The 14,002-nt window shown below is 36.8% G+C and overlaps 1 protein-coding gene across 14 annotated transcripts in view; it reads left to right on the forward strand.

Annotated features, from left to right (window-relative positions):
• Nucleotides 1-14,002, forward strand: part of LOC106879467 (inward rectifier potassium channel 2) — a 63,068-nt gene that overhangs the window by 42,093 nt on the left and 6,973 nt on the right. For 4 of the 14 annotated variants that reach the window (XM_052976899.1, XM_052976907.1, XM_014929073.2 and 1 more), the window contains one exon: nt 12,495-12,532. The exons of 3 other annotated variants lie outside the window; for them this stretch is intronic. In XM_052976899.1, coding sequence (XP_052832859.1) covers nt 12,495-12,532 — 38 coding nt within the window. Of the gene's footprint in view, nt 1-2,151; nt 2,316-8,035; nt 8,400-12,494; nt 12,533-14,002 lie in introns of those variants that run through there. 7 more of the 14 variants (XM_052976872.1, XM_052976882.1, XM_052976877.1 and 4 more) reach the window with 4 other exon arrangements.

Raw genomic sequence — 14,002 nt, forward strand, 5'->3', positions numbered from 1 at the left:
TAGCTGTTGGCTCTGGCGTTGCTCGTGTTTTCTGTGTTGAAGTTAAGCCCACCTCTGACCGTTGAAATTTTACATGTGATTACAGTTCATGTCCAGTAGTTGATGGAATTAAATTAAAACCTTTACCGTTTCTCCTACCACAAAATTTACCTAAGTCTCAAAGTTCATTAAAATCGGATGAAAAATATAAAAGTTACGGCCAAAAATAAAATCCCTATGGGTATTTGCACGCAAAAAGCCTATTGCTTTTATAAAGCCATTACTCAGGCGCAGTTATCGATTTTTTGTCAACGCCATATACTGACATCAACTCATTTTCATGAGCCTCGCTCACTACCGACAGTAGTGATGGTGGTGGAGGGGAAGGCGGCGAAGACAAAGGTATTGTGGTAGCGTCAGAATGATGTGTGTATGGCAGATGTGGTGGCAATGGTGGTGGTACTGTTGTTTATCATGCAGCTTTGCAATAAGTTCCTTGTCGATAAATTATATCATTGTTTTGATGAAAATTATTCATCCATCGCTTGAAAAATATTGTTCAAGTTTAATAAAATTTAATATGTACTCAACGCATGAAGTATCATTGTTGGGCCCAAGGCCTTATGAAGAGCCATCCACAGGAGCTATCTTAAAAGCAGTCTGTGTGTGTCTGTTTGTCCCCCACCACCGCTTGACAATCAGTGCGGGTGTTTTTACTTAGAAGTTCGACAAAAGACTGATAGAATAAGTATCAGGCTTAAAATTATGTGATACCACTGTCGCAATTTACATCCATTGTTTTTCGGACAAGTGCAGTAATGGGAGAAAAAATTCAGTAGCCCGAATATCATTTCTAATTTTAGAACAAGACCAGAACTTTTGAAGGAAAGGTACAAGTCGATTATATCGACCCTAGTACTCAACTAGTACTTATTTTATCGACCCCGAATGGATGAAAAGCAACTCGACTTCGGCAGAATTTGAACTCAGGACGTTGAGACGGACGAAATGCCGCTAAGCAGATTTTACCTGGCGTGCTAACGCTCCTATCAGCTCCCCGCCTTCATTAGTAAGAATATTGGCAATAAATCTGTACGGAAGAAATACTAAAAGATAAAGGCGACCGGATGGTCCTAACCATGAAGTCAGTATGATGAAAGTGTCATGTTTTAAAGTCTTCTTGTTGGCACTCCGTCGCTTACGACGACGAAGGTTCCAGTTGATCCGATCAACGGAACAGCCTGCTCGTGAAATTAACGTGCAAGTGGCTGAGCACTCCACAGACACGTGTACCCTTAACGTAGTTCTCGGGGATATTCAGCGTGACACAGTGTGACAAGGCTGACCCTTTGAATTACAGGCACAACAGAAACAGGAAGTAAGAGTGAGAGAAAGTTGTGGTGAAAGAGTACAGCAGGGTTCGCCACCATCCACTGCCGGAGAGCCTCGTGGAGCTTTAGGTGTTTTCGCTCAATAAACACTCACAACGCCCGGTCTGGGAATCAAAACCGCGATCCTATGACCGCGAGTCCGCTGCCCTAACCATTGGGCCATTGCGCTTCCTGTTTTAAAGTAAAAACTTTAAAAACGGATTAAATATCAGTGTGTATGTAATAAGCGACAAGACGAAGGATCTTACATTGACGGCGCAATGTACAGAAAGTAATACGGTGTGACCTGTAACGGATCTGTTCGGTTTGGCTCACAGCCAAACTGAACAGATTCCCTGTAACAAAACTACGTCTAATCCCAACACGTTTTTTCGTCACATTGTTGAAATTTATTTCGAATGATATAAAAAAGAAAATGTAGAATAAAATTTGTAATGTCATATAATCTGTGTAGCTTTCGATTAGGAACTATATGCCTCTACTAAATTGTGCAAGCTCTCCACCTTTCTCCCTTTCTCCCTCTTCTTTACACACACACACACAAAATATCAAAAGTAGTTTAAATTATCTTTCTCGTATCGCGATCTTGCCGAAAATATTCGTAACCTTTTTCATTTTCGACTTCGTATTTTATATTGCCTTATTTTATTTTATTTATTTTTGTCTTTCAAGAATTGTGATCTCTCTCTCTTTTTTTTTTTTTTTAATAAGTTTTTTTTTTCTTTTTTTAACCGCTCCAAACCTGCAAGTCAATAACAACTTTCGAAACAAACGGGTCAGAAATGAAGAAGTTAAGAGAGGGGGGAGGGGCAAAAAGCTTTTAGAAGTTGAAACTTGAGGGTAAAAAAAACATGTCGTCCCCAGGCAGAATTGTAATATTCCGTGTAGAAAGCTGAAGATATTGTCTAAAGAAAAAGAAAATGAATGAAATTTTGAAAACAACCGGTTAAGTGTTACCTTTATTCCAAAACTTCTGCATATTATCTATATTACTGTCAACACAATACATCATCATCATCTCTTTCTCTCTCTCTCTCTCTCAATAACACCAAAGAAAGATGAGAATTTTATCAACATCTGCGTTTTAAAATATCAACTAAACGTCAATATGGTTTATACTTGCATTAAAGATGACTTAGTTATAAATAAAAGCCAAAATGTCCATAAAAATCATAATCTACTCTAAAAAGAAAAGAAATCTGAAAAAAGAAAAAAAAACGTTATGACGGGAAAATCAGGGTATGTGACGTTTTACCACCACCCGTTTGGCGTCGCTCATTCGACGCTGAATTATTCGATACGTTGTAATCTCTTTTTGTCTTCACCCCTCTCTCTCTCTGTGAGCATCTATGTATGTTTGTACCTCTGTGTAACGTCTTTCTCTCTCCCTTTCACTGTGTGTGTATGTTTTTACCTCCAGCGCAACAACTACAACCAATCATCTCAATCAGGAGAAAACTTGGTTTAGTATTCTTGCAACCTGGGTTACATTGTGCCTAAATAAAAAGAGAAGGGCTAATGAACAACTTTAACTCAAAACTAATAACAACAAAGTAACTGTTAGTTATTGTAGCTATTAACCCATTTGAGAAATTAGGCTTTAATTTCAACACTATTAGTATAAAAAAAAAAATATTAAATTGGCCTGAACTGTTTGAACTCAAAATCGTTAGCAGTGATCTAAGCAGGTCACCTAATGATAATAAATTTATTTTCCCTTCAGTGCTATCAATTTACTACAAAACTGTTTCGATACAGCAAGTACCAAGTATTACCAGTAAATATCAAGTATAAAGATTGATGTTACCTTTATTCTCAAAATTCGCGGACCTTATTCCGAAACATTAGAATCGTGTTTATATTCAAGGGAAGTAACTCTAATATAGGTAACGACGAGTTATGTTCCGTAGTTTTTTGACGTTTTGGCTTGTGCAATTGTTGGAGTCGAAATATGGTTCTCTTTCACACAAGCAGTCGAGAATTAAAATTGAGCTGCGAATTTGGTATACACTTTTTGTATTAGTAACAGTCTGAAAAAAAAAAGTGAAACTCGGAGTAATGATGGAGGGGAACTCCAACTTCGAATAAATGGTCAGTCTTCTATACATCTTGAGTACTTTTTCTGCAGCTTGTAAAAGCAAACACACATGTGCAGACATGCATTTCATGTGTGTGTGTGTGTGTGTGTGAACCATTCCAAAAACATGGTATGCACAACAGAAATAAATAGGTTGGGTACTCAGTAGCTGTGTGTGCCGCCAGATGACGAAAACTCACGACAAGTGGTGAATAGCGAAATCCGTTGAGCATTAAGCAAGCATAGAAACGCGGACGTAAAATTCACATACACGTAAAATATCTTATCACCCGTTCATAAATATCATGCGTTCAACTCCGTTAATTATAATCAGGACTATTAGAGATTGGTACCAGAATAGTCGCAGGCTAAAAGTTGATGTGTACTCATTATGCCCGTTTAAGAAAGAGATGGAATTGTAATACGCATGCTGCTCTCAGGCATTATTACTTAAACAAATTGTCTAAATGACACCCCACTAGCGTAGCTAGGGGGTGGGCCGCACTTTTGGGTCTATTGTAGGCAATGTGTTTTTTGTGGGGTCTGGAGGCGGCAACGGAAGGGCTGTCCCGGGCGGCACACACTCTAGCTACACTAGTGTGACACCCTCCACATTTATTTTAAATTATGATTTAAAAACTACAAATGTTAGCAGGAGATGGGTGTTAGATAATTAGTTTGACCTCGATAGTTGGCTGTTTGTTAGTTAACTAACTCTAAAAGTAAACTTCACCCCGGTCTGTTTTGAGCCCAGAATGCAAAGAAACAATTTTCAGTTTAAATTTTTAGCATATAGTTAGTTGCTTTTGTGGCTTTGCGTATCGTGACAGCTATGTTGAAAGAGGTTTGGAGAGCCGACTAATTCACGGTGAAAACAATTTATAATGAAACCACCGTTTTAAAAGAGCATGATGAGAGCATACACTTTATTTGTTGTATTATTTACAAAATCCTCTTTTATCTTCTTCAGTTATGTCGCTTTTTTTAAATTGATATTTGGACTTCCAGATTACTGTACTCTAGAACTTTGTTTTTCTATTGTAATAATCTCTATATAAAAGGTTACAGTAATTTACTTTTACATCCAAATCTTAAGTCTAGAAACTGTAGAGTCATAGTCAAGTAGAGAAAAATGTCAATTGGAAGACAGTTCAAAGTAATCGTAACTCAATTACTGAAATTGTATTAAGGCGGTGAGCTGGCAGAAACGTTAGCGCGCCGGGCGAAATGCTTAGCGGTATTATGTCTGTAGTGGCGCGAAATCTGTCTTCAAATTCCGCCGAGGTCGACTTTGCCTTTCACCCTTTCGGGATTGATGAATTAAGTACCAGTAGCGTACTGGGATCGATCAAATCGACTGGCCCCTTCCCCCAAAATTTCAGGCCTTGTACCTAGAGTAGAAAAGAATTACTGAAATTCTGGTGGTTTGGGAATAAGAAGTCATTGTTCAAGTATTAAGGAGACGCGGAAAATACGAACAGTAACCGATGAAATGAGCTATATTTGTTCAAGACGATAGGATCAGGCTGCATGGCTAAAGTATCAGCGTTCAGCATGTTTCATTACATCCCCAACAACGCGGTCTTTCACAATCCACCAAACTAAAAAATGTGGATACTGTACATAGTGGTGACACAATATTGCTTACTAGTGTTTAGTTTGCAACGCTAAGCCCAAATCCTTTCACTCCAGTTTGTCTATCTTGAAGTCATGAAGGTGAAAAATATATTGAGGTTTTCTAACGACCCAAATTGTAACAAGATCATTAATTCGTTAAATAGTTGAAAGAAGTTAAGAGAAACAGAAGCCGTTATATTAATGACAACAAAAACAAAACGAGAAGATATTTGATAAATATTTGCCCCTTGTGAGAGTTTCTGTAAACTAAATCCATTTTTCTCTAATTTAAAAAATGAATGGACACTTAGAGAAATATTGGTTTCAAATTTTGGCACAAGGCCAGAAAGCTTGGAAGGAAAAGTAAGTCGATTACAGCTACCCCCAATGCTCAACTGGTAATTGTTTTGTCGTTCCCGAAAGGATGAAAGGCAGAGTCGACCTCGGCAGAATTTGAACTCAGAACGTAAAGACGGACGAAATGCCGCTAAGCATTTTGCCTGGGATGCTAACGATTCTACTAGCTCGCTGTTTTCACTTAAAGAAATGTTGATATTGTAGAAAAAAGCGTTCTCTTTGGTTCATCAGTGAAGCGTACAATGTTCAACAGTTAGATAGTAATTGATAGTAAAATGTCTACAACATATAATGACGAAACAAACTCAGAATAAAGCAATGCACTTCACGTCCATCCAGTAAAATTCAATTCAGTGCGACGAATTTAATAATTGCTTGCTTCACCTTCTTCAATTTCCGGATTCTTTGTTACGAGATAGCCACCTACGAAATAAGAGTAAACTACTTCCGGGACATACCACCTTTAGTGATTAACACATTAAGAAGAAATCTTGTCACCTTTAACCTTTCAGCTCGTCATTCGAGGTGGTATCATAATGTCGTGGCCCAAATTCTAATAAAATCATTTCAACTCATTAAAGTATTTAACGATGTTTCTTGTTTAATGTTACACCATATGGTGATTCTCATCAACTCAGCGACAGCCTCTTCCTTTCATTTGTGTTCTTTTTCTTCTTTTCTTCAGTTTTGCTCCTTCAATTATCTCAGTCTCCCCCTCTCTCTCTTTTTCTCTCTCTTGCTTTCTCGATCTCTTCGTTTCTTTTTCTTTCCCTCTACTTAGTTTTTTTTCTTCATTTATTGCTTCGCCCTCTCTCTTTCTCTTTTACTCATTCCCCCTATTTCCTCAAACGTCTCCTTCCATCTTCGTCCACCTCTCTCCCACTTCTTTATCACCCTCTCTTTTATCCAGACTTAAGATATCTCTCTTTTTATTACTTTACTGTTGTAATCTTTATTCTTTTCTTCTCGCCTTATACTTGCCGTACTTTCTTGTGATTTCCTTCACTATTTTTTTCACATTTCTATCTTACCTGTTTTATTTATCTTACTTTTTTTGTTCTACTCATTCATTTACGCTTCTCTCCCTCTCTCTTTCAATATTTTTCTCGCTCTCTTTACTCATCTTTATCATAAGTCTTTGAGTTATCATTTCTCCACTCTCTCGACCATTAAGTTTTTATCATCTTTTTCACCCTTCCTTTCTTATTCCTCGCCCCCCCCCGTCTCTCCTACATCTAATTTCTTCTCCCTTACATTTCTTTCTGTCACCAACTTTTACTTCATGTACGTTTTTCTTTCTCCTTACTATCTATTTTTTTCCCCATTCCAATTTCTTTTTTTCAGCTTCTTTACCCAATCTCACTTTATTTTGTCTCTTTTCTGTTTTCTCCCAATATTTCTTCCCATCTTTTCTATATTTATTTTTTTTTTACTCTTTATTTCCTTTGCGCCATTTTCCTCTCATGTCTCTCCACCATCTCTATTTCCCTTCAGTTTTTCCACACATCGCCCACCACCACTCTGAACCTACGCTAACCTCAGCGTGGGACCTCCAACGTAGCAATCCACACACCAAGAAATAGCAGCCAAATATCCCTCAGATTACTTTTTTTTTCATTTTAGAAAAAAACACTACATATTGTACAATGTAGTTTTACATATGTACAAAAAAGACGGTGTCAGCTGGAGCGCTCTGACTTGGGCAAACAACCAACAATTCTAATCTATTCTTTATGTACGGCTCTCTCTCTGTCTCTCTCTTTCTCTCTCTCTCTCTCTCTCTCTCTTTCTCTCTCTCTCTCTTTCTCTTTCTCCACATTGTCACTACATCTCTCTCCTGTCGTCTGGTCCTTTTCATTTTTATGTTCCTTTTACACACACTCTCCAGCTTCCTATTCGTCTTTTCCTTCTTTCACACTGTTCCTCCCATTCTTTCTTCTTTTCTCCTACCTTCAATTAAATTTGATCAAACTTCCGTCACATCTATCTTCGCTCGCCCCCACCATCCCGTCTCATCTCCCTGTCTCCTGTTTTATCTTTTCTTTCTCTCTCTCTCTCTCTCTCTCTCTCTCTGTTGTCATTTTTATCATCACCCTTCTCTCCAAATTCACTCTTCCTTGCACCTTTGCATGTCAATGACTGTCCCTTACCCTCTTCTTCACTTTCCCACCATCTGCAACTTTTCTGAACCTTCTACCTATCCACACAATGTCCTCGTTCGTTTTCCTCCAACTTCCCTCTAGCACTACCGCCACTGCTGCCACTTTCATCTCTCTAATAATACTTCGCCACTACTAGAGGTGGTGAGGTAGTAAAATACCTCGACACTATCAGCATCGCCATCAAAGCTTACCCCCACTGATACAACCACCATTTGTAACCACTGTTTGTATTCATTCACTATAACCCTCAGATAATCCCTCTGTCTCCATCACTTATAACTACCACTACCTCCATTACCATCACCAATGCCGCCTCCATACCAATAACACCCTTCACCACCACCATGCTTTGTTTCACCTCAACACCACTTACAACCTCCACAGTCTTAAGTATTTGACTAACTTTGACATTTCTCTCATATCTATCTCTTCCTCCACGTTCTATAATTTAGCTTGTTTCTCGTGTCACAAAGTAGAAGAAAAAGGAACATTAAATAACAAAAAATAAAAATTGTAGACATTGAAATATCAAAACTGAACGTCTGCAAGTCCAGTGTCGTCTGCTGATTATGTAAGAAAAGTTTTATAACTTGAACTAAAACGATAACTTTATTAAAAAAAAAACTTTTCAAAGGAAATTTCATAAAAAAAATTTTACAAACAAAAAGTTAATAACAATATCAAACATTGAAACTTTCATATAATACAATAACTTTTGCAATTATTATAAAGACGATAAAACGTCCCTGTTAGAAATAATGGAGAATTGTCCAGACAAATGGCGAAATGTCCCTTGCAAATCACAGATGATAACTGGTAAGTTGCATATTAATTAAAATAGAGAAAGTTTTCAGTGAATTAAAGTTAAGACTCGGCGGTTTTTTTATTCTTTTGAAATATTTTATTGCTGCATTCGAGGGTAACAGCAATTTTTTAAAATTTTAGTCGGTCATAACGGCCAACGATGTGGGTACAAGGAAGAATTTTTTTTTTTTAGGTGGGGACTTTAATGTTATTTTTACAACTTCTACACCTCAATCATTTGGTTTTGATTTTGCACTTCTTGTTTAGCCCCTGATCGACTCAAATCAAACAGACAGATAATCAGACGTGTCCCAACTCTGACGATCCCAACTTTTCTGACAGTGTATCTAGAGATTACTTTTCTTTTTTTCTTTTTTTTTTATGTATCCATTTTTAAAGAAGCTTGGCTAAGATCTGATAAAGATTTGACTCCTATTTCTAGCAAGCGCAGTCAGCTTATAGAAAATCTCTTGTTGGTTTGTTGTTGTTTAACCCCAGGTCAACCATGCTCGAACAAACTTATAATCGACAACATTCCAGCTGTGATCATCCCATTTTTTTCACCTTTTGTGAAGGGATTCCAGAACTACACTGTCTTTTTTCTTTTTTTTTTTTTAAATTTAATGTGAGATTTGGATGTTAATTCTAACAAGTCGAATGACTCCGTAGAGACTACTTCTTTGGCAGGTTGGTGATGGTGGTGGCTGTGGTAGTGTTGAGTGCTCTCGTACACATACCTTCACAAGTGTGCTCCACATCTCAGCAACTTTGTTTCTTCATAACTTTCAGAAGAATTGATATTTTTTTTATGAAATCTTCTATAAATACGCTTCAGGTGATGTAGATTCCGACTGCATCAGAATTCGTTGAGAAAAATATTTTCCGAGTTTCGGAAAATTCCCATAACTTTCACAAAAAAAAGGGTTATCTTTTTTTATAACATTCTCTACAAATATCTTTCAGATAATGTAGATTATAATGCACATTTGTGTAGGCAATGCCATCATATTTTCAGTTTAAATAATGTTCAAAACCTTTAATGTTTATGTAAACTTTTATTGTTCATTATTAGCGGACTTTCGGAATAACTGATCCACATAAATTGGAATTTCTCCGGTCTTTTTTTTATCATTATTTTGGGGGGCGGGGGAGGGGATTTTTCCATTTTTTTTTTTTTTTTTGTATTTCACATTTCAAAAGAATGGAAATTAAATGGATAAATTTTTTTTTTTTTTTACCATGGATTAAAATCATTTTTTTTTTAATACTTTAATCCATGTTTCTCAAGCGTCTCATCCGTCCCCTCATCATGCTTTCGGAACAGCAGCCGCCGCTTAAATGATTTTTTTTTTTTCATTTTTTTTAATGTATTTGTTCTTTTATTTATTTATTGTTATTTTCATCATTTTATTCCACATTCTGAAATACTCGTAATTTTCATTAAAAAAAATCTTAATACGTCTCCTTTTCATCGTTATTTTCACGATTAAAATGAATTTTCTTTCTCCACCCACTCCTTTCTTTTACATGTTTTGGGGGGTTTTTTTGTTGTTTTTTTGCAAGTTATTTTTTTTTCTTTCACAATTTTACCATCCCGTAAAACTTTTTCATTTTTACCTCATTTATTAATTTTTTTACTCCAAAATAACATTTTTTTTCTTCACACTTTTTCCCATCTGTAATCACTTTTTCTATACGACATGAAAATTAAATGAATTAAGAGAGAAACAAGAATTTATGAACATTTGGCATATTTCACCATAGTTTGCATAAAAGGCGAACTTGAACGACTTTTTTTTTCCATTAAGATATTGCACGCATGTACGATCTGCCACCAGCGCACAGAAATTTATGTGCACGAAAGGTTAATTGCCTGGTATCTGCATAAAGTATGCACATACTCTTATTGTGGGAAAGAAAAAAATTGCACTACATGAAATTTTTGTGTACGAGACTATAAAAAAATTAGTTGAGACATTGCAGGGGTCAGTCTCTTATTTTAAAAAAGAAAATTATGAATCACATGCCAATGATATGTAAAAGACTCTCACTACACTTTTTGGAGTGGTTGGCGTTGGGAAGAGCATCCAGCCAGAGAAACTAAGCCAAAACCGACTGGAGCCTGGTGCAGCTCTCTGGTTTACCAATTCCAGTCAGACCGTCTAACCTATGCCAGCATGGAAAACGGACATTAAGGGATGATGATGATGATGACAGAAAACAGTGTTGGTGGGTTGTTTAGTGACCTCACTAGTTCCGGTGTCACAAAAAATACCCAGTACACTCTGTAATGGTGTACTATACATGTACTCTCAACTTTCTTTGCTGTCTTTATTTATTTGATTTATTGCCACTTTCTGTCCTCTCTTTTACCATTTTCGGGTGAGTTGTAAAGCCCCTGAGCACTGTACACAACAAACTCACTATTATTGCTATAGTAGACCAGATTTTTCCACACCCTGGGGGTGAAGATGGCATTTCAGTGGGTTGTGTCCGATTTTTCTTAAAATGATAAAGTATTGTTTGAAAGAGATTTGACTGCCATTTCTAGCATAGCAAGTTGCTAGGAAGTATCTATTGGATAAGACAGATGTAGAGATACTGTATCTGAAAAAAAAAAAATTAGATGATCACAGCTAGAACACTTTTGATTAAAAGTCTGTTTAACACTTTTAATCTGGCCATATCCAGCCTAAATATTCTACCTGTATTATGTTCAAACAGACCCAATCCAACCTCTCAGACCTACCCTACAATGTCATTTTTTAAATATACAAACAGGAGTGGCTGTGTGGTAAGTAGCTTGCTTACCAACCACATGGTTCCAGGTTCAGTCCCACGGCGTGGCACCTTGGGCAAGTGTCTTCTAATATAGCCTCGGGCCAACCAAAGCCCTGTGAGTGGATTTGGTAGACAGAAACTGGAAGAAGCCCATCGTATATATATATATATATATATATATATATATATATGTGTGTGTGTGTATATGTTTGTGCGTCTGTGTTTGTCCCCCCACCATTGCTTAATAACTGATGCTGGTGTGTTTACGTCCAAGTAACTTAGCAGTTCAGCAAAAGAAGCTGATAGAATAGGTACTAGGCTTATAAAGAATAAGTCCTAGGGTCGATTTGCTTGACTAAAGGCGGTGCTCCAGCATGACTGAAACAAAAGAATAAAGCAGAAGAATAAAACACGCTATTGAAATCTTGGAGCTACAAGATAATGCATGATTAATTTGAAACAAGGTGAATAAATAAACAAGACATTTGACAAAGAAGCCTGAATGTTAAAGGTTTAATCAGAGGTGATTTGAGGGCTGAACAGCAGCATTGAATATGTGGTCTTATCTCAGTGGTAAGAGTTAAGTGGTGATAGTGGTGGCAGCAATGGTAGTTGTCATACTATCATTGCTTGTTGCACTCACTGTTATTATTGGTGATGGTAGTATATTGGTAATAGAATATTAAGCCTGCCTAAAGTAAACTTTACCTTTCATCCCACCAAGGTCAATTAAAGTACCAATCTAATACTGGGAGTAGGATCAATGTAATCAACTTATCCCTTCCCTATGAAATTGCAAGCCTTTTGCCTAAATCTTTTTTTTTTTCACCCTTTTAAAGCCTAGCCAGGCTCATGGGCCCGGTTTCCCAGTTTCTATGGCGTATGTGTTCCCCCCAGCTGGATGGGAGGCCAGTCCATCACAGCATTTCTCAAAAAACAGGAAGAAAGAGTGAGAGAAAGTTGGGCCAAAAGAGTACAATGGGTCGCTACCTCATCCCACCCCCTGCTGGAGCCTCGTGGAGCTTTAGGTGTTTTCACCCGGTCTGGGAATTGAATTTAGGTGTTTCACAATGCCCGGTCTGGGAATTGAAACCGCAATCCTCCAACCGCGAGTCCGCTGCCCTTACCACTGGGCCATTGCGCCTTCACTTTTTTTGCCTAAATAGGACACATTTATTATTATTGTTGTTGTTCTTGTTCTTGTTAGTAATGATGTTGATAATGTTAATGATGATATTTGTATTAAAACAGAAAGGAAAGAAAAGAGAGAAAGAACTTTTCTATTTAATTTTTTATTTTATTATATTTTTTTTTTTTATTTTTAAGGATTGGATTTCATCAAAAGACTTGTGAAAATATGGAAGGTTTTTATTTTTCCTCTCTCTCGATCTCACTCTCTTGCTCTCACTCTCTCGCTCTCTTTAATTGTTTATCCCATAGCTGATCATATCCTCACTGAAATATATCCACAATCACCCAGAGTGGATCATTACATTATTGATTCTCTCTCCCTACCTATAGTTTTGCCTGGCTACATAAAGTACCTTTCCTTTTAGTTTTCATGCAGAGTCTATCCCTAGATATGCTTCCTCCCGAGTCCTTATTTCAAGTTATCACATCACTCAGTATTTATATAGATATATATATATATACATATATAAACGAAGGCAGCAATACGCAATATAAACCCAGAAAGGAAAAATTCAATTGTCCCTTACTGTGACTGAGGGTACCAGATAGCACCTATTTTGCTAGAAATAAGAGTTAAAAACCCTTAGAGCTGCAAGAAAGCACCTCTTCATATACTGACAAGGGAGATAACCACCCCACAGCAAGCAAGATCACTATACTAGTCTAGTTCTGTTAGAAAATTACAAACTCATCAGTAGTAACTACTTCATCATTGGATGGTTTAGCTAAATCCTAACTGTCAGTATATATATTTTCCATATGAATTTGTGGCTGATTCAGCAAAATGCTAATGTGAAAATTATAAAATGACAGAGGCAGCTATATGTGCTTTCTTGCAGCTCTAATGGTTTTTAACTCTCATTTCTAGCAATATAAGTGCTACCCAGCACCCTTAGTCATACTTAGTAACAGTTGAATTATGTGTGTATATATATATATACACACACACTGACAAGTGAGTGAACAAACAAAAGACAGGCACTCAACATATTTAGTAGGAGTTATATGCCATAAATCCTCGAGTATAATCCGCACTTTTTTCCCAAAATTTAAAGGTCAAAATTTCTAGTGCGTACTATATACAAGGTTAAAAATATAAAATATTTTCTAAGCAAAATTTTCTAAGTGATAAAGATGTAAAGCCAATTTATTTAATATTTATTTTTCACTGACGTTATTACTGTTATTTCTTTATTTTCTGCAAACAAAGTGCACAAAAAAGCTACACGTTTGCATTATGTTTTATATACAATAATAATAAAGGATGTTACCGTATATATGTTTACAAACAAATACCTCCTTGACCCAAGTTAGAGAAGGGGTGCGTATTATACACAAGGTTTAGGTTTTGCAGAGGTACAGCCCCCTAAAAATCCCCTGCGTATTATACTCAAAGGCAGACTATACTCGAGGATTTGCGCTATATTATTTAAAACAGTTTGATTTGACCTCCATGCAACTGAAAGTTTCATGGTCATCACAGGGAGTTCAAGACTTTCCACAGCTCCCCATCAGACCATCGAGCCCAATGAGTTAGGTTCTTGTGATGAGCCGATGAAACTTTAAGTTGCACAGGGCCGAATCAAATTGTTAAGCAGTTTAAGTAATTATATATATATATTATAAGTGCTTCCCAACCACAT

This window comes from Octopus bimaculoides, chromosome 2, assembly GCF_001194135.2.
Source record: "Octopus bimaculoides isolate UCB-OBI-ISO-001 chromosome 2, ASM119413v2, whole genome shotgun sequence".
Classification (NCBI taxonomy): Eukaryota; Metazoa; Mollusca; class Cephalopoda; order Octopoda; family Octopodidae; genus Octopus; species Octopus bimaculoides.